Below are 21,684 nucleotides of genomic sequence, written 5' to 3'. Positions count from 1 at the left end.
ATCACTTTGCTGTACACCTGAAACTAACACAACATTGTAAATCAACTATATGCCAATATAATATAAAATTTTTTAAAAGCAAAAAACCCCCAAAGCCTCCACCTGGTCATAATGTTTCTTGCTGATACAAACAGATGGAACAGAAAGAGAGGGCACGGAGCAGAAACTTACATTTGAGGGAGCACAAATCACCATTCAGGAAGTCCCAGGAAACCAACAAAAGAGCTGGCCTTGTGCTAGACGTCCCTCAGCTTGCGGTCCAGCAAATTCCTCATGAGGGGCAGAAAGCGAAATCTTACCACCTGCACCTGCAATTTCTGCTGTAGGTGTCAGAGGTCCCAGAAGATGAAGCTCGCTCTGCCGGTCCCTCACATTTAATGACCAGACGGTATTCCATGTCAATATCAGAGTGAATCCCATAATGCTGCATGAGGACACTGAAAGCAGCATGTCGCAATGGCACTCATAAAAGATTTGCCAGAAGCTCATATCTTTGTGCCCCATCAGACACACAGGTCTTTCGCCCATTCTATTTTGCAGAGGACACAGTGACAGACTTGCGGTGGGGTGATCTATCCCACAGCCACAGGAAGTCTCAGACAACTTCGTTTTCTGCAGAAGGAGACCTAGCTGCCTTCCGTCCCATAGTCTTAAAGCTTCCATGATGCAGGATTCGGTGTGCCGGTCAAATTATTAAGCTGTCTCTGGAACAGTGGTGCATTCATTCCCTAGGGCTGCTGTAATAAATTACCACACGCTAGGTGGTTAGAACAGTAGAAATTTGCTCTCACGCAGTTCTGAAGGCTGGACATCCACAATCCAGGTGTTGGTAGGGCTGGCTCCTTCTGGAGACTCTGAGGGAAGATCTGCTCCAGGCCTCTCTACCAGCTCCTGGTGGCGGCAGACAACCCTTGGCTTGTGGACGAATCACTCCAATCTCTGCCTCTGTCGTCACACATTGTTCGTCCTGTGTGTGTCTGTGTGTCTGGGTCCAGATTTCCCTTTTCTTATAAGGACACCAGTCATTGGATTTAGGGCCCATGCTAATCCAAAATGACCTCATCTTAATTGCATCTGCAAAGACCCTATCTCCAAGTAAGGTCGCATTCACAGGTTCCAGGGGTCAGGACTTCAACGTGTCTTCTGGGGGACATAATCCAACCTCTCAAATCCCCAGATATCCCATCAAGTAACTCTTCATGAAGATGCATTGAGAACTTTATATTTGTGTCGCCTCTTCCCAAAGTCTGGAGGAAATGAAGGAATGCATTGTGGGTTTGGAAGGAGATGAGCTCCAAACACCTGGGATGACTTAGAGCGGCGATCAACGTGTGCGTGTGACGTGAGGGACATCATAGAAATAAGCTGTGACCGTATCTTTACAAATCGGCTTTGATGTGTTTGTAGCTAACACCTGCTGAGTAATACTGGTTTGTTTTTTTTTTTTTTTTTTTGGCTGCGCTGTGTGGCATGAAGGATCTTAGTTCCCCGACCAGGGATCAAACCCATGCCCCCTGCATTGGAAGCGCAGAGTCTTAACCGCTGGACTGCCAGAGAAGTCCCACTTTTTTTTTTTTTTTAACTTCTGTTCTTTTAGAATCAGCCTGTAATTCACCTGAAGGGAACAGAATTACTCTGTTTATTTCCTCAGGCCTCAAAGATTCCCTCCTCACCCACAGTGAGCAATGGACGCAGTTCCAGCCACTGGCCCACTCTAAGATTCAGTGTTAACCAGAGCAAGCCCTGGACCTCATGGAATCCCATTCTAGGTGGGGACTCAGACCCTAAGCAAGAAGCACAAATATGTGTCATGCAGGGAAACATGCCCTGGACCTCATGGAATCCCATTCTAGGTGGGGACTCAGACCCTAAGCAAGAAGCACAAATATGTGTCATGCAGGGAAACATGCTCTGGAGGAAAATGAAGCAATAAACAAAGGGGTAAGCAGTGGTGGTATTTTGAAGGCCCCTCTGAAGGGTCACGCTTGAGCAGAGCTCTGGCGCAGAGAAGGAGCAAAAGCTCCTTAGGACCCTGGAGGGAGAGCATTCTTTTTATTTTTTATTTTTTTTTAATTTTTATTGGGCTTCCCCGGTGGCGCACTGGTTGAGAGTCCGCCTGCCGACGCAGGGGACGCGGGTTCGTGCCGCGGTCCGGGAAGATCCCACATGCCGCGGAGCGGCTGGGCCCGTGGGCCATGGCCGCTGAGCCTGCGCGTCCGGAGCCTGTGCTCCGCAACGGGAGAGGCCACAGCGGTGAGAGGCCCGCGTACCGCAAAAAAAAAAAAAAATTTATTGAAATATAGCTGATTTACAGTGTTGTGTTAGTTTCAGGTGTACAGCAAAGTGATTCATATATTTTTTTCAGATTCTTTTCCATTATAGGTTATTACAAGATATTGAATATAGTTTCTCGTGTTATACAGTAAGACCTTGTTGTTTATCTATTTTATATAAAGTAACGTGTATCGGTTAATCCCAAACTCCTATCTTATCCCTCCCCCCACCCCCCTTTCCCTACTGGTAACCGTAAGTTTGTTTTCTATGTCTGTGAGTCTTTCTGTTAGGAAGAGCATTTTAGAAAGAGGGGAAGACCCTTAGGCTGGGACTGGCAGTGCAGGTGGAGAAGAGATGCCCGATTTGGGAGGCGTCCGGGGAGAGTGGCAGGGTTTGCTGCTGGACCAGACGGAGATGTGAGGGGCTGGGAGTTTTTTCAGAGACACCAAGGAACACCCTGAGCACCTGGCTGAGGCAGGCAGTGTTTCCTGAGATGGGGAGCTCTGGGGGTGTCGGGGAGGGGAATCAAGGGTTCACTTCTGGGCAAAGAACAGGTGGGACAAATAGAAAACAAATAGCAAGATGGTGACTTCACCCAGCCATATCTCTAACCCCACACCACCCCGCAAATAAAGGGCAGAGATTGTCAGATAGGATTTCTTTTAAAGCAAGAGCCAACTATAAGAAACCCACTTTAAATATTGGGTTGGCCAAAAAGTGCCTTCGGTTTTTAAGTAAAAATAGAAGACACGTCTTTCACTTTCACCAAGAACTTTATTGAACAAAGTAGTCACACTTTTGTTCCACTGCCTTCTGCCATTTTTCAGGCAACTTCGTAATTCCATCTTCCCCAAACTTTTTATCTTCTTGATAAAAGGTACTGTTCCGAGTACCTTTTACAGTCTTCCAGGGAATTGAAATTTTTTTCCATTAAGAGAATTTTGTAAAGACCGAAATAAATGGAAATCTGAAGGTGCAATGTCCGGTGAATACGGCGGATGAATCAGAACTTCTCAGCCAAGCTGTAACAGTTTTTGCCCGGTCATCAAAGAAACATGCGGTCTTGTGTTATCCTGATGGAAGATTATGCGTTCTCTGTTGACTAATTCTGGACGTTTCTCGTCAAGTGCCGCTTTCAGTTGGTCTAACTGGGAGCAGTGCTTGTGGGAATTAATCATTTGGTTTTCTGGAAGAAGCTCACAATACAGGACTCCCTTCCCATCCCACCATGTACACAACATCACCTTCTTTGGATGAAGACCGGCCTTTGGTGTGGTTGGTGGTGGTTCATTTCGCTTGCCCCACGATCTCTTCTGTTCCACATTATTGTACCGTATCCATTTTTCACCGCCCGTCACAATTTGTTTTAAAAACGGAACATTTTCCTTACGTTTCAGTAGAGAATCGCATGGGGAAATATGGTCAAGAAGGTTTTTTTCGCTTATGTGGAACCCAAACGTGAAAGCGATGAACATAACCAAGCTGGTGCAAATGATTTTCGTAGCTTGACTTGGATATTTTGAGTATGTCAGCCATGTATAATGTTGGTTGTTCTCAATTAATGTCTTCATTTGATCACTATCAACTTCAACTGGTCTACCTGACCGTGGAGCATCGTCCAGCGAGAAATTTCCAGCACAAACCTTTGAAAACCACTTTTGACACGTTGGATCAGTCATAGCACCTTCTCCATACACTGCACAAACCTTTTTTTTTGCATTTCAGTTGCATTTTTACCTTTCCTGAAATAATAAAGCATAATATGCTGAAAATGCTGCTTTTTTTCTTCCATATTAAAATGGCTGCACAGAAATTCACCAATTTTGATACTTTTTTTTAAATGCACGCTGATGTGACAGCTGTCACGTACAATCTAACAAAATTGTTTCGAATGAAGTTAAAGACAACTAAGTGCTACTAGAGCCAGCTTACGGAAAAAACCGAACGCACATTTTGGGCAACCCAGTATAAAGGCACAGATGGGATAAAAGCGAAGGGTGGAAAAGACATCACACTAACACTGATCCAGAGAAAGCCAGAGAGACCGTGCTCATATCAGATGAAGTAAATTTCAGAGCAAATAACGCTACTAGGAATAAAGTGGGGCGTTTCACTGTGATCCAGGGGTCGATTCATGAAGAGGACACGACAATGCTTTATGTATCTAATAATAGAGCTTCAAAATATAGGAAGCAAAAACAGACTGAACTGCGTGGAGAGAGACAATTGCACAGTTATAAGCCAAAAGTTCAACACCTCTTTCAATAGGTAGAACAAGTAGCACGGATATAGGTCTTAACACTTTCAGCCAAGTTGGCCTGATTGGCATTTTCTAGAACACTCCACCCAACAACAGCAGATGTGACTTCTAAGGTTGGGACTCATCGGTGTGCAGACGTACTGAGTGTCACAGGGCTGGGAGGGAGTGCTGACAGCACACACAAGCCGCGCAGTGTCAATGGCGTCCAAGGGTCGAGCAAGAGAAGGGCCCAGAACTGGTCACTGGATTTGGCCACGTGGAGGCCATTGGTGACCTTGACAACAGCACTTGCGGGGGGTGGGGGTGGGGTTGGGCTGGGTGAGAGGCAGTCCCCACCTATGCTCATTTTCAAGGAGTTTTCCTGAAGAAGTCAGCAAAGCATGAGAACTGCTGGCAGGAAGGTGTGGTAGGGGTTTCTCGAAGGAAGGGATGCATTGGAGCAGCTTGGACGTGGCCGGGAAGAACCCAGGAGGGAGAGAGGGAACGTTTGAGGGCGAGGGCAGGATTTCAGAGACGATGTCCATGAGAGGTGGTGGGGCCCAGCGTCCCCAGGGAGCGGTGGCCGTGGCTGGGGACACAGACAGTTCTCAGGTAAGAGAAGAGGCTGGGTACCTCCAGAGGAGCGGCCAGGGCAGCAGCAGGCGTCCCGGGGGACTTGCGCGCAGGAGAGAGACTGAACTGTCTGCATTAGAGGCAATCTCCTCTAACTTTATCATTGGGCGGTGGGATGCAGGCTGGACCACGGGCTGGCATTTCCCTCTGGTCACCGCCATTGCTCGCTTTGCGACCCTGGACGAGTCACCCGGGTGACCTTGGGAAGGTGAGCCTGGAGGCGTCCCCGGGACGGATGGGGCAGCAGGCTGGGAGGAGGCCTAGGAGCGACAGGAAAAGATTCCGGGGTGCGCGTCCTCCGCGGCGCCACTAGAGGGCGCCAAGCGACCGCTCTGTTCCTTAGCGGCGCTTCCCACCCCCACCCGTCCGCCCCCCAGCCGCGTCCAGCCCGGCTCAAAGTCGCCAGGAGCCCGGGGTGATTCCAGACTCACCCAGAGGCTCATCAGACAAGGAACCGAGACAGAAAAGGGGGGGATGCCAGGACGACCTTCATCAGAAAGTGTCCTGTAGCCCGGTGAGCGATAGGTGGGTGGAGTCCCGCGCTGGCGACGGAATGACGCTGCCTGGTTTCCAGCAGCTGGGAAGGTCAAAATCCAAAACATGCTCTGTGGACCGGCCGCCGCTGCCACCCGGCACCGCGTTCCCGGGACGTGAGGCGTTGCTTTCACAGCCATTAACCAAGCACCCACGTTGCGCCAGGCCCTGCTGGTGCTGGGAATGAGCCCATGGAATGAATGAATGAATGAATGAGTGAGTGAATGGGCGAACCCATTGTGGAATTTCGAGCGGGGAGAGGGGAATGCCAGACGCAGAGCCTGAAGGTGCTGGGCCAGCCGGACTTCCGCTGAGGGCTCAGTGTGGCCCAGGGCTGGGAGAGGGAGAGGGAGAGGGAAGATGGGGATGAGAAGGAGCCCTCAGCTTGGATTTGAGGGGCCATCCAGTGCAGTACTTGAAGGAGAAGGGCGGGGAATGGACATGTGGACAGTTCATCACCAACTTCTGATAAAATACATGTGGCCCAGCAGCCACTACCATCCCCCATCAACTTAGAAAGAATTCTCTCTCTCCAGCACCCACTGCCTACTGCCAACTGAAAGCAGCCTCTACTATGAACAAGAGAAAGCGGAGATGCCAAACAGAGTTTGCGGTGGGAGAGGCCAGGTTTGGGTGGAGGGTCCCTCCCAACACACACAGAGTCAGCTTGGGGCAGAGTCCTGCCCCAGGAGGCCAAGGGAGCATCTCACAAAAATATCCCCTTCCCTGTCAGCTGGGGGCAGTCTAGCCAGCCCCCAGGATAAGAAATTTAGAGTGCTGGGCACCCTCTGTAAGCCGTCAGTCAACATAGACCATTCTTCTTACGATGTATTTATTCAACACAGCAAACATCTTTAGAAAACAGAAATGCAGGCACATTTGATCAATGTATGGATCCTTGTAGACTGATGGTTCAGGTTCCTCTGATTTCCATTCTCTTAGAAACAACAAACACTTTTAGTTTTGAGCCTATCACACATATAGGGCTGCACCTCCGGAGCCTGCTGCCCTGTTGCCCTGGCTCGGAGCCAGATTGCAGATGTTTGAGTCCCTTGGATGCCCAAATGGCTGCGTCTCCTGGGTGGTGCTGACTCACGGTGCAGGCTGCAAGCAGCCTCTCTACATCTGCCAGTTCGCTGCTGGGTTTCTGGGGCTCCAATGGTGCGTGGTCAATTCAGAGTTCACTAACCTGCACCTAACAGATTTTCTTCCATCCCTGTTCCTACCCCAAAGGACATGGGGCAGGGGGCAGCCCTTAGCAGAGTGCCTGGTATTGAGTGAGCTCTCAGTGTTAGTTGTTGGTGGCGTTACTATTATTCATTACCATTATGATCATAGCACAAACTCATTGCAGTGCTTTGTATTTTTCCAGGAAGTTTATTTAGATCTGCTCGGGCATATGATATAAGACTGGACTAGTGTGAAATAAGTCAGACAGAGAAAGACAAATATCATATGATATCACTTATATGTGGAATCTTCAAAAATGATACAAATGAACTTATTTACAAAACAGAAATAGACTCACAGACAGAAAACAAACTAATGGTAAGCAACAAGGACCTATTGTATAGAACAGGGAACTACACTCAATATCTTATAATAGGGATTTCCCTGGTGGTGCAGTGGTTAAGAATCTGCCTGCCGGGCTTCTCTGGTGGCGCAGTGGTTGAGGGTCCGCCTGCCGATGCGGGGGACACGGGTTCGTGCCCCGGTCCGGGAGGATCCCACATGCCGCGGAGCGGCTGGGCCCGTGAGCCATGGCCGCTGAGCCTGCGCGTCCGGAGCCTGTGCTCCGCAACGGGAGAGGCCTCAGCGGTGAGAGGCCCGCGTACCGCAAAAAAACAAACAAACAAACAAACAAACAAAAAAAAGAATCTGCCTGCCAATGCAGGGGACACAGTTTCGAGCCCTGGTCGGGGAAGATCCCACATGCCGCGGAGCAATTAAGCCCGTGCGCCACAACTGCTGAGCCTGCACTCTAGAGCCTGCAAACCACAACTACTGAGCCCATGTGCCACAACTACTGAGCCTACGCGCCTAGAGCCCGTGCTCCGCAGCAAGAGAAGCCACTGCAATGAGAAGCCTGCGCACCGCAACGAAGACCCAACGCAACCAAAAATAAATTAATTAATTTAAAAAAATCTTAACCTATAACGGAAAAGAATCTGAAACAGATATATATATATATATATGTCACTTTACTGTACACTTGAAACTAACACAACATTGTACATTAACTATACTTCAATTTTAAAAATTCCACAGAAAAAGAAGAGTGGACTGATGGAAGGCAGGAGGAGGATGGGATATTAATCTGTCCCCTCTGCCATGAGCTTCTTAAAGACAAGAATCATCTCATTAGTCTTCATGTTCCAGCAGTTCCTGGGGCTTGGCACTGGGTAACTGAACAAGAATAGGCATACTGCGTGTTTTGCAGTTTTCCAAAGATGATTTGGGGAAATCAAATCATCCCATCATCGTTCTACCAATCAGGATTCAGCTCTCTGACTGTGCACTTTGATATAAAAATAGCACCTTTGGCTTCCCTTCCTCCACCCAACTTAAGAAGCGAGTGATGAGTTTGAACTTTCAAAAGCCAATTACTGCTCCTTATAATAACTGTCATTTCTAAACCAAGAATGTGGGCAGCCTCCATTCTGGCCCTTATGCCATCTCGGTGTACTGGAGGAGGTTCAGGCAAATGGGAGCTGGGGGGGAAACTTATTGGGCAGGCACGGCAGTCCCTGCCTTGTGTGGACCCAGATGCTGAGGCCATCGGAACGACAGCGTCAGCCCCGGCTGCTGTTCTACGTGGATGCTTGTAGGTCTCCCCCGTGGTCCTCACGGCATTCTGGGGGGAATTATTTTGCCATTAGCAACCAGAACCTACAACAGCCAGGCTTCACCCCACCGTTCAAGTGTCACCTTCTGGCTTTCCCGTACATCGCTCCTACAGTCAGGCCTCTCTGCTTTTTTAGAAGCTGCTTCCTGCTCTGGGAACGTCCCCTCCCAACCTCCCTCTTTCCAGCCTAGCAATGTGACACTTCCCTCATCTCCTCTCCCTCTGAAAAAGATCCTCAGTCTCCCTATGTATATTTAATAACACAGATGACTATATTCTAGCTCAACACATCGTAGTCATTCATTCGTTCAAAGAAACTACACAGGTTAAGTGCTTAGAACAATGTCAGGCACAGGCTAAATGCTCAAAACACGTTAGCTCGTTAACACCATTCATTCATTCAGTATTAGCGCAGTGTCTCAGGCTCTGCGCTGTTCGCTGAGTCCACAGCAGTGAACAGGACAGACGTAGTCCCTGACCACCTCTCACCGCCCCCCGCAAGTTCCCACCGTTAGGGCTTGAGGTGTCGGTACTGCGGAGCCCCGCCCAACACTGGAACTACGAGTCCCAGAAGGCTGCGCGGCGGAGTCACCCGGGCCGCCTGAGCGCGACGTCGTGACGTCGGTACCGTGAGGGGGCCCAGTGGCTGCGGCGGGTGCCGGCCGCGGGCGACGGGAGGCGGGCGGCGGCGGCGGCGGCGGCGGGGCGGGGCCGGCGGGCGGCGGCCTTTAGGGAGGAGCCGGCGCTCCCTCTCCTCAGTCGGCAGTGGGCTAGCGGGCGGTCGGCTTGTGCTGCTCGTTTGTCTCGTGCGTCCGCCCGCTCGCTCTCGCGCCGAGTCGCGGCCGCCTTCTCAGCGCTGCCTGCGGGTCCCGAGCGCGGCGCCATGTCGGAGCCCGGGGGCGGTGGCGAGGACGGCTCGGCCGGCCTGGAGGTGTCGGCAGTGCAGAACGTGGCCGACGTGTCGGTGCTGCAGAAGCACCTGCGCAAGCTGGTGCCGCTGCTGCTGGAGGATGGCGGCGAGGCCCCGGCCGCGCTCGAGGCGGCGCTGGAGGAGAAGAGCGCCCTGGAGCAGATGCGCAAGTTCCTCTCGGACCCGCAGGTGCACACGGTCCTGGTGGAGCGCTCCACGCTCAAAGGTGCGGGGCCGGGGCTGCGGTGGGTCCCCCGGCGCCCCGCCTCGCTCCCGCCACACCCCTTGCCGCCGGGGCCCCAGGGTGCCCCCTTCCGGGTCGCGGGGACGGAGGAGGTCGCCCAGCCTCGCCGTCACCCGCAACAATGGGATCGCTTTGTCAGCTCGGCCTCAAGATGGCCGAGTTGGGTGGAGACAGCGTCTCCCGGGCTGAGCGCGGGCGGAGGCCGCATCCCGGCCTCCAATGTCACATGGGCTTTTCGGTTTCGATTTGCGTCCAGGCCAGGGCCGGCCTCGGGAGGGATGTGTCAGGGGTGGCGCCGGGGGCAGCCTGGATTGTGGTCCTTCGGTCGTCCGGGTGTAGGGGGAGATACTGGCGAGCCGGAGCTGGGGGAGCCCTGACCGGCGGGCATTCCGGCCTCTGCCTTGTGCGGACCCAGATGCCGAGGCCCGAGGAGTGACAGTGACAGCCCCGGCTGCGAGCGGGGCATCACTGTTCTAGGTGGATAGCGCACGCAGGTCTCCCTCTTGGACTTAATGCTGTCCCTGTTGAGTGGGTGCATCTGCCCACTTCAGACGCGAGAAAACTGAGGCTCAGTCGAAGTGACTGCCCCAAGGTCACACCAGCTAATCCTACTCCCTAGGCTAGACTCAGCATCTCAGTGTCCAGCCCACTGCTTGTTTTCCTTCATCATGCCTTGTATTTGTGTGATGCTTAGATGATCCTAATGATGGCTCCATGGTCTTTGGATCTATTTTACAGATCTTAAAAGGAGAGAGACTTAGGTTAGGCACCTAGTGGAGGGACGGGACAAAAGGTTTGCATATTCCAGCAGTCTCCTCAAATAGTGACCTCCCAAAAGCAAGCCTAGGTTCCTCTTGAGAGTGGAGCTTGCCTTCAGGGAGGGTTTCCCCTTGCTGCTTTCAGACCATTTTGTAGCCAATGGCGAGCTTATTTGACAGCACATGTCTGGGTGTGGCACCGTCCATCCGGGAAGCCAAGGATGATGTCCAGGTAAATGCTAGTTTAGCACCAAGGATTGGGCATTGTCTGAAAGTGTTCGGAGACAAGCTTCTTATAATCTCAAAAGCTGTATGGTTCTGTCAGTAAGAGAATCTCAACTCTCTGCCTCACCGCTCCCCTACACACACTTAGTTTCTTGCAGATAGTGTGTTTCTTTCAAAGGTTTTTCCTACTCAGGAGATGCTTCATTGTAGCACTGGCCTCTGCAGGAGGGTCAGCGAGTGTGACCCAGCGAGTGTTTGGGGTTGTTTTGCTGGGTGGAAACTGCTACTGTTTAAAAAAAATTTTTTTTGACTCATCTATTTTCTTTCAAAAAAAGTATATAGTCACAATAGTAAATTAAAGTATACAGATAAAATTAAAGTCACCTGAAATCCTTCGACCTGGATATGACCACTGTCAGCATTTTGATATCTGTCTTTCTGGTCGTTTTTTAATGAATATACATTATTTTATTAAAATACATTTTAATCTGCATTGTTATTGTATTTTGAGTAGCTTTACCTTGGCTGATTCTTGATCATATTTTCATTGCACAGTTTTTGTTTTGACATCAGTGATTTCTACCTTAGGTCTCAGTTTCTCTTTCACAGAAAAAAATGGTAGGTTTTGTTCTTTGCTTCTGGAGTGCTCCTCAGTGATTCACTTTTCTCAAACAACTTAGAATTGAACTTTGCTAAAATTATTGGAGGGGGACCCTATTTCTGTTGAATGCTTTCTGGTGCAAATCACCTCTGTTTTCTTGATGGGTACATTTTCTCCTTTCAGCAGAGCGGGTATCCACGGATCCAAATCTTGGCTCCATAATGACTTGCACTTTTGAATGTTGACTAGGTAATGAGACTGTCTGCAATTGAAATCCTATCTCATTCCTGGATTTATAAAAGTCCTGGAAGTATTTCTAGTAATTCAACCTGTCTTAACTTATTTTTCACTTACAGAAATCTGAGGAAGAACTATGGCGTCCCATCAGTCTTGTTAGCATCCTGGCTACACTAGCATAACTTAGACATAAGTGTTAGCCCAGGTCACTTAGAAGGAGGGCTGGTTTTTATGAGTTAGCATTGACAGTTGCCCATTTAATCAAATACGAACATCCAGTAGTTATTTACGGTGAAAAGGCAGGCTTGCATTATGACGTGGAGAATAAATCTGAATGGTTTGAACTGAATAAAGACCGCCACCAACAATGAAGTCATATAACTTATTTAATGAACGGGAGAAGTTACTTTTACTTTATCTTCCCCCCACTTCCCCCCTTTTTTATGGAAAGAATTTTCCAAACACATGTAATTGTATATAGAAGCTTTTTTTTATATGAAGGTATATCTCTATATGTTTTTTTAAGTACTCCAGCTAGCTTTAAACTTTTTTTGTTAAAGTAAAGCCGCCTTTAAAGTGTAGAATAAAGGTTGTGACTATAACACTTGATCATTTTTTTTTTTTTTTGGCCACACCGCGAGGCATGCGAGCTCGTAGTCCCCCATCCAGTGATCGAATCTAACCCGTGCCCCCTGCAGGGGAAGCGCGGAGTCTTAACCACTGGACCACCGGGGAAGGCCCCCTAACAGTTAATTTTGATAGTGAAGAGTTGGTGAAAGGGAATGTCAGATTGTAGCTCCCCGTTTTAAAAAGAGAAATCTCCTTCCTGTAATTCCTGGCCTATAGAAGATTGTTTTCCTCATAGCGTACTTCTAAAAGTATGACCAGGTAGGTGATCCCTACGTGACAGGCATATGACGATGTTAATGACACTTTTGTAGCGCCTTTTACCTGAAGTGCATCTTGGGGTGTGTTCTGTCCCGTGAAAGGTTGGGTGGTGAAGGTGGGGACTGGTAAGGCTGCTGCGGTTTGCAGCTGCTGGAGTGGTGCTTCCAGGGCTTGTCTGGGGCCAGGCTGGGAACGGGTGCTGTGGGGTTTTGGTTCGGTTTTGTTCCACTCAGACGCATTACCCTTGGCGCTTTGTAAGACCGGGAGTCGTGGCTGCCTTTAGTCGGTGCGCACCCGAAGCTTGGGACTCTAGTTGTTCCTGACGTACATGGTTCAGGGGGTTTTACCCTCTTCATTAGTGCAGAGATGACTGGAGTCTGGAAGAAAGCCATTGCCCCTTGCAGGACTCAGCTTCCTAGAGACGCGGTGGCGTACGGAGAGGTATGTTTTTGTGGAGTTTTAAACATTATTTTTCTGAGGACTTAATTTCCCTAAAAAGAGAAGAAATGTAGTAGATGGATGAGTAAAAAGTATTCATTTCTGGCTTAGACCCCAAAATGGTTAATAAAATGATTAATAAATTAATAGGAAACATTTGCTGTGACATGGCACTGTCTTGGAGCACTGGGCCAGGAGTCCATCAGCCTGAGTTCTTGCTGTCCTGTGCTGTCACGCCATAGGTGGGCCCCCCACCCTCTGTAGGACAAAGCAGTCTGCAGCAAGATGCTTTTTAAAGTGAGGTGTTTCGTAGTGAGTTGAATTCATGTACAGGAAAGGGAAAGCAGTCATTACTTCTTTTTAAAAAGTAAAGACAGATGGAAATTTCGACTCTCAGCATCATGGAGTATCAGGCTGGGAACGGTGGGAGAGATTTAGTCCAGCGCCTCTGTCATGAGTGAGGAAACCAAAACCGCAGGATTTTAAGACCCGGTTAGGAAAAGGATGTTTTAAGAAGGATTCTGAAACCTAAGAACTAATTTCTCTGTTGAATTCCTTGGTATCCATTAAATAGGAGTGTTTGTTTTCATTTACTTCATAGCAATTACTTCTTTTGAATTAGTGTTAGCCTTAAAAAGCATGAAGTCTTAAATCCTTTAGGCATTACTGACTTAGTTTTTTTCACTTCCTTCTCTTTTTTTCTGGAAATGTCAAGAGGAGCCCCAGTTTTACCTTGTGTACAAGGATTACATGGGGTTCGACCCTCCTTTCAAATTCCCAACAATGTTATGATGGAGGAGAAGACTCAAGACGCTCACCACGCTCTTAGCCTTGTGCAGGGCAGGGAGTGGATGCGAAGGAGTCACGGCCTCAGAAGGAGGACAGAAGGGCGGGTGGACGTCAAGGTGGCTGGAGGAAGTACCAGGGATGGGAAAGCGGAGAGCTACCAGGAGGGCGTGTACCGGGACGGAGTGTACGACAGCGAATCGCCCAAAGTAATGTGGTATTAGGAGTCTGTTTGGATATTAAAGGGAAAAGAAAAGGAAAGATAAAGAGAGCCAGGAACACGTAACACGTCATCTGGCCAAAGAAAATGACTGGCTTCGTTTGCTAGCTTGAGAGGAGGCTTGGCCTGTGGCTGGAGAAGGTTGGGAGGGGAGAGGGAGGGAGGGGATGACCGAGGGCAGGGGAGCCGGCAGCCTCCCCTCACCCCTTTCCAGTTGCCTGTTCACCAGTCTGCGGACACAAACCCATCTACCTAGGAGAGGTGGTATGAGTCTTAAGGTAATTGAATGTGCATCTGTTTGTATTTCATTAAATGAGGCACATTGCTTACCTAATTCACAAGGTAATGATACAAATCACTTGTACTTTGAAATACATTCATCTTTCAATAGAAGCATATGCAGAATAGTGCTAAATGACATTTTGAACATCTCTAGGAATTTGATAAACTCTCAGAAGTTAACCAAAGAAATGTCCACAGGGCGCTGTAAGATGTATCAGTATGGCTTGCAGCACAGGAACTCGAGAGTCGGGCGCAGCCTGTCTGCGCTGGTATTTTAGTTCCCTGAATGTGTTAGTAGGCAGCACAGTATCAGTCTGTTGTGTATTAACCAGTAACTTTAGCATCATTAGGAAACTGGTTCAGACTTTACCGAAAGTGGTATTACCTGATAAACGTGCAGATGGTGTTCGTATATAGCAGGATTAGTACCCTCTTTGTTGGGAATCAACTAATAAGTGTCTTTCTCTCCTCCTTTAAACAGTTTTTTTTTTAAAGTTTCTGCAGAAATAGCATTATTGTTATTTGGAAAATACAATAATTTATAAAGAGGCAGGAAAGTTTAAATTGTTGGGCAGTTTATAAAACAATGTCATGTGTTCTTTATAACGGGAATCAGACATCCTCAGAGTTCATATGATCTTCGTATTTATGGGGAATAGCGTTAAAAAACTAATCCAAAATGTAGTCTATGGCTGATATTAATAATGACTTGCATAAATTACTGTCATCAAAGGAAGTTAGACTTTTACAGAGCAGTAGAGGACACGTATTTTGCATACCCGTGTCTGAGGATTATGTCATCCTGTGTGCGTTCCCGAGCCCAGCCGTCTCCTGCTGCATTGCAGTGTTATTCCTAGCGGGCTGGGCTGGGCTGGGCTGGGCTGGGCTGGGCGTTCACAGTGGTCCCGAGACAGCCGTGACTCATCACCTGGCCTGCTGCCAGTTCCTTTAACCCTGTTTGCATTAGGATGTGCTGGGGATGTGGTTAGATGTTGTGTCCAGTTGGCATGTTTTCTATATGATTTTATTTGTATAGAGGATGCCGCTCTGTCCAGGAGGAAGATATGATTCAAGGTTACACCATATTTTTTACTTAGTAATTTCCTTTGGTGATTATAGAATGTTACTTTTATTGTCTATTGTTTGGGTGTTATCTTAATGACATATTTTATATAAGTCATAGAACAGCATTATTGAAAGTTCCAAAAATCAAGGGAAAAAATATTTCATAATCCCACCACCCTGACAACTATTTTAGTTTGGGGGTATTATACTCTTTGTCTTTGTGTTTTACAGATTGCAATTATATGTTTGATTGGTTTCAGGCAGTATGATTTATCTTCTCTTGTGGTATGTCCACATTTCAGTAGTTAGAAAACTCAGTTGGTTGGTTTGGGGTTTTTTTCAGGTAGTTAGTAATTTTAAAAAACAGCTAGGGGGCTTCCCTGGTGGCGCAGTGGTTGAGAGTCCGCCTGCCGATGCAGGGGACACGGGTTCCTGCCCCGGTCCGGGAGGATCCCACATGCCGCGGAGCGGCTGGGCCCGTGAGCCATGGCCGCTGAGCCTGCGCGTCCGGAGCCTGTGCTCCGCAATGGGAGAGGCCACAACAGTGAGAGGCCCGCGTACGGCAAAAAACAAACAAACAAAAAAAAACAGCTAGGAAGTCACTGGCATACGAAAATGTTCCGCCACTCACTCCTCCTCTCCTTCCTAAAATTATACTAAAAACAACATTTTGGAAGAGTAATTGTCTTGATGAATATATATTTATGTATATATATAAATAAATATACTAATACTTTATATTCTTCTGGTGTGAATTTTGTATTTGTCTCATCTTAAAACGAAAGAAGCAAATAGCTTCTGCGCATAGTTTTTAGCATTTATAGAAACCTTTTAGACCACCTAATTTAATATCCCACCCCCTCCTCTGTTGCCCCTTTTACGTTTTACGAATTTGAAGCTGACAGGAAGAAAAATGACTTTCCCGAGATCACTTAGTTAAGTCTACTGCCTTTGTTATTACACCATGACGTAGAAGTGAAGGTGAATCGTACATATCAAGTTAGATTAATCCTTCGATATTAATTTTTGCTAATGCAGTTATTCCATACAGTATGTCGTCCCAAAGATAATTCAGCTAGAGGGTGTACCCATCTAGCTGATCAGTACTAGATCCAGTGGTTTGTATTACTTCCCATTTTTATGATTTTTATATTAATTTTTCATTTTTAACTATCTAGAAATTTTATTCGCATGCATCTTGAGTTATCTTAGTATTAAATTCCAGTAAGCTTTTTCAAATCACTGCTGTATTCATAAGTTGACCCCAGAGCAGGCTGTGAAAGCGCCGTAAGAGCAGAGGGGACAGCCGGGTGAGTGCCCCCTTGGTGACCTGGGGATGCTTCTTGCTGGGGGCTTCCCTGTAGGGCCTTAAAGAGGGAAGAGGGCAGGCTGTTGAGGAGCCCGGGTTTGGAATCAGACTTCTGAATTTTCACTCTGTCCCTTTCCAGTCACATGTCTGAGGGCAATTTACTTACATTCCTTGCTTGGAAAATAATAATAATAATAATAGTCATGCCAAGCCCCATAGTGTCGTCGTGAGGGGTAGATGTGTGATGCGCCTAAAGTAATGCCTGTCGCATAGCAAGTGCTGAGTAGACACCTGAGCAGAATACCCTGGGGCTGGGGGTGGGAAGCGACCTCTGTGACTGGAGCACAGGGGATGAGACTGCTGGGATGCGGTGGGGAGAACTTGGCCTTATCGGACACCACCTAGCACCGCCGGGGCCGGGGCCCACTCTAGGCAGCGGCTCAGTCAGTCATTCAACGACCCAGGCACGCCAGTGCGTCCCCAGTTTACAAACGAGGAAACGGAGATGCCAAGAAGTTAAGAACCTTGCCCAAGATCCCACAGCAAATAAGTGCCTGGGTCAGCAGTCAGAAAAAATGGGTAGAAGGGAGAATTAGGTAGAGCCGAGTCAACGTAGGGGTTTACGCGTCAGGCTGGGGTTGGGGTGAGGCTAGTCGTGCTCTGAACAGTTGATAAATTAAAAATTGGAATACTGACATGAATTTGATAGAATATTTATTATGATTTGTAGAGGATGTTGGTGATGAAGGAGAAGAAGAAAAAGAATTTATTTCCTATAACATCAACATAGACATTCATTATGGAGTTAAGTCCAATAGGTGAGTAGTATGAATATACCATTATTTTGGACTATAAACTTGTGAGGATTAAATGTAAATCCTAATCGACTCAGACAAAGATGCTAAGAAAACACTCAAAAGATTTCTGCTCTTTAATTCAGTTTCTTATCTTTGATTTTATTTATTCAAATTAAGAGGATTTCCAAGCCAGTATAAAATCTAAAATATTTTTATTTTAATTGCCATATCATGGCATCATCCATTCTAGGTTCGAGCCATAATGTACTTAGCATATCTAATAATGCTCTCAGAGTATACCTGGGTTTCCATTATTACAAGTAAATAGTAAACATTCATAGGTCCACCGGTCTGATTCTTTTTAGGATAAATCCCTAAAGATAGCATTACTGGTTCAGATGCGATGCATCATTGAAGTCTTCACTGTGTGTTACCAGATCTCCCACCTTCTAAAAAGGTTGTGCCGGTTTATACTCCAGTAGACATATTCAAATTCAAGTGCGTAAATGTTTATCTTGCCTTGGCTTTTTAAAACTTTTTACTTTGAATAATTTCAAGCTTACAAGAGTTGCATGGGTAGCATGTAGAACTCCCAGATGTCAGTTAACATCTGCCATGTTTGCATCATCATTTTTTTTCCTGAACCATTTGAGAGTTATAGACAACCTGCCCCTTTATCCCTAAATACTTCGCAGCATTTCCTAAGAACAAAAACATTCTTGTCCACAGCCTCAGTACCATTTTCAAATTCCAGAAATTTTGGTACAGTATTACTCTAGGTATAGTGCATATTCGTATTTTCTCAATAATGTCCCCTGCAGTATTTCTCCCATGATCCAGAATCCAGCTCTGTGTCTTTCTTTCTGTGTCTTTGATGGCGTTGCCACTGTTGATAAGCGCAGGCCAGTAGTTTGACGGACTGCCCCCATTGGGTCTGTCTGATGTTTCTCCATGGTTCCAGTCAAGTTGCACATTTTCAGCAGGAATACTTCTGTGACTGTGTCCTTCTCAGCGTGTCACATCAGGAAGCTTCTCTGACCTTTTAGAATAATGTGAAGTATTATGTGTAAAGTACATATACATAATATGAGAACTGGAAAATTCAAATATTGCTTCTGTTGAAGCTGTTAATTCAACCACCTTTGAGCACCTGTTATGTGTAAGGCACAGCAGTAGGTGTGCAAAGGAATAAAACATAGCTCCTTTTCCCAAGAAGTTTATGGTCTTTTGGGAGAAAGGATGGCAGATACACAACTAGCTGTAATACTTGGCCAAGTCTTAGAGGTGTAGAACACCATGAAACATGAAGGCTGGGGAGTTGCTTCTGCTTAGGGATGGCCCCATGGGAGAAGTGATGCTGGAGTTGGGTTTGGGGGGTTACTTGGAATTTCAGCAGATGAATATAGGTTTCTTAAGCAACTACACAAAAGCACATGAAGTTTAGAGAATGGGCCATGTAGTTTAAAGGGTGTCTCAGGTGGGGTAGGGGGTGCGTAGCAGGAGATGAAACTGGAAGGGTTGGTTTAGGCCAGGCTGTAGGGGCCTGGAGTGTCCTCTCGTCACTTCAACCTGCAGGTGACTTTTGTTTAGTCAAGTTGACATGTGATTCAATGCCGTAAATGAATGGGACAAATTATTATGAGATCGGATTTAAGTTAATCGGGGCTTGTAACTTGCAATTGCTAGGGAGGTTAGTTTTCCTGAAGGCAAGGTTATGAACTCAACCCCCATATGAGATAAACTAACTTGGTCTGCTTTCATGGTCACATGATATAACCTTAACCTTGATTTGCTTGTTCTCACATAGGTGAGTAAAGAAAGAGAAACAATGTATTTCACTATTAGAAAAGCAACAATTTAGTCTATTCCTAATATGATTTTAAAATTAAAACATTCAAATGAATTTTTAGTTTGCATGCAACACAAAGAAGGCTGCAGTTACTAAAACTGATGAAGAATGAGACTCTTTGTTCTAATTTCTTCTTTTCCGTTCTTTCAGCCTGGCATTCATTAAACGGACTCCAGTGATTGACGCAGACAAGCCAGTATCGTCCCAGCTCCGCGTCCTCACACTCAGTGAAGACTCGCCGTATGAAACCTTGCACTCTTTCATTAGCAATGCGGTGGCTCCTTTTTTTAAGTCCTATATCAGAGAGTCTGGCAAGGCAGACAGGTGAAAACCATTTTTCCTTTGTTAGTTTGAATGCCGTATTTTACTTAATGTTCACAACACACTGTGGAAGATGATGTAAAATACAGAAATCGGGAGGGAAAAGCTAGTAAACCAAGAGGATGTAAATCTGTTGCATTAATAAAATGTGTATTATTAATATTTGACAGACCTGAAATAATAGAATCTCTTTGGAGACCAATAGCACACTAAAGTTTGAGGTATTTCCTGTCTTTTTAGGGATGGTGATAAAATGGCTCCTTCAGTTGAAAAAAAGATTGCAGAACTTGAAATGGGACTCCTTCACCTGCAGCAGAATATTGAAATTCCAGAGATCAGCCTGCCCATTCATCCAATTATTACAAATGTTGCAAAACAGTGTTATGAGCGTGGAGAAAAGCCGAAAGTTACAGACTTTGGAGATAAGGTTGAAGACCCAACTTTTCTCAATCAGTTGCAATCTGGAGTTAACCGCTGGATCCGAGAAATTCAAAAAGTAAGAGCACAGTATTGAAAATGTCATGTAAAACGCTTTACTCTTCAATATCTGTGAGAAAACTGGTCCGAGTTCTTGTCAACGAGGTGAATTCTGTGATGACTGTTAGCAGTACCTCCCACTGGTCCTGGGAATGCTCAGTGGAGGATTAATGTCGGCCCAGGTGGAGTGGAGTGGTCAAGGGTACCGTGTGACATGGTTTAAATACCATCCCTGAGAGAGCGCTAATCTCAGCTGTCTCAGACCTTTGATTTCTTTTTTTTTTTTTTTGGTTGTACTTTGTGGCATGTAGCATCTTAGTTCCCCAGCCAGGGATCGAACCCGCACCCCCTGCAGTGGGAACGTGGAGTCTTAACCACTGGACCTCCGGGGAAGTCCAGACCTTTGATTTCAAACTAAACCGCTTATAATACAAGGAAGGAAATCTGCTTGAAATGTAAAAACTAAATTATAATGCATGTTCTTAGTTAACGGTACGTTTTTTTACCTTTGTTTAAATGCTGAATACTCTTGAATGTTATTTTATATTTAAGGTGACCAAACTTGATCGAGATCCTGCCTCAGGAACTGCCTTACAGGAAATCAGTTTTTGGCTAAACTTGGAACGTGCGTTATACCGCATCCAGGAGAAACGAGAGAGCCCAGAAGTTCTCCTGACGCTGGATATCTTGAAACACGGCAAGCGTTTCCATGCCACCGTCAGCTTCGACACTGACACAGGTAAGCACTAGAGCTGATAGTCTGATCAATAAGCTGTTGACCTGGGTTTTGTGATGAAAATGAATAGATGCACCATCTTTTCTGACTGTTTACTCCTTGGCAACTTATCTCATCTTTCCCCCAGCTCTAGGTAATGAAAATGATTTTCTCACATACCTCCCTTTCGCTTCCAGGGTTTTAAGAACATAAGCCAGTTTCTAGGCATGAGTACAGGGGACGCTGGGAGCTTCCCTCCTGTTTTCTCAGTTACTTGGTTCCTTGAGTAGGCTGTACTTTTTTAGTGTAAAGTCAAGTGTGCTTTTGACAAGCCAAGCAGAAACACGGTTTATGTTAAGCAGAAGTTCTTTGCCCACAGGGCTGTGGAAGGAGAGCTGGTCAGTACTTTCTCTTCCGCTATTTACCTGCCCCTTTCCTCTGTTCTCTGCCTTCCTCCCTGTTCTGAAAAGTAGTCAAGATAAAGTTATTTTCTGAACGGGCAGCAGGGGGAGTGATGTTGAATGAGCATGTACCAGGCACACAAATGTGGAATGACTGGCCATGGGTGGACATTGCTCTACCACTCTGTGCCCACCAGAGACGTGTTAGAACAAGTCATCAGGACTGCAGCAGTTGTCATGTTCTTTTCTTCGCCTCAAAAAAAGGTTGTGGGGCTTCCCTGGTGGCGCAGTGGTTGAGAGTCCGCCTGCCGATGCAGGGGACACGGGTTCGTGCCCCGGTCCGGGAAGATCCCACATGCCGCGGAGCGGCTGGGCCCATGAGCCATGGCCACGGGGCCTGCGCGTCCGGAGCCTGTGCTCCGCAACGGGAGAGGCCACAACAGTGAGAGGCCCGCGTACCGCAAAAAAAAAAAAAAGGTTGTGGTGCCCACATGTTACATGTTAGAGGGAATTCCGGGTGGAAACCTTCCAGTTATTTTGGTCATACTGCATATGTTCACTGGGATATGGGCACTCACTAGTACTGAAGTGTATACCTTTTTTAATACCTCTGAAACCTTTATTTCTTTCCTAATA

At 46.9% G+C, this 21,684-nt stretch overlaps 1 protein-coding gene across 1 annotated transcript in view; it reads left to right on the top strand.

The window, feature by feature from the left end:
- The first annotated feature begins 9,233 nt into the window (after positions 1-9,233).
- Positions 9,234-21,684, top strand: part of DYNC1H1 (dynein cytoplasmic 1 heavy chain 1) — a 66,222-nt gene continuing 53,771 nt past the window's right edge. Inside the window, exons 1-5 of the mRNA XM_082854100.1 lie at positions 9,234-9,661; positions 17,219-17,306; positions 19,285-19,458; positions 19,696-19,951; positions 20,485-20,671. Coding sequence (XP_082710226.1) covers positions 9,409-9,661; positions 17,219-17,306; positions 19,285-19,458; positions 19,696-19,951; positions 20,485-20,671 — 958 coding nt within the window. The 5' untranslated portion in view covers positions 9,234-9,408. The remainder of the gene's footprint in view (positions 9,662-17,218; positions 17,307-19,284; positions 19,459-19,695; positions 19,952-20,484; positions 20,672-21,684) is intronic.

Source organism: Leucopleurus acutus (assembly GCF_964270905.1).
Source record: "Leucopleurus acutus genome assembly, chromosome: 1".
In the NCBI taxonomy this organism is placed as follows: Eukaryota; Metazoa; Chordata; class Mammalia; order Artiodactyla; family Delphinidae; genus Leucopleurus; species Leucopleurus acutus.
This window is presented reverse-complemented; position numbering and strand designations above follow the sequence as displayed.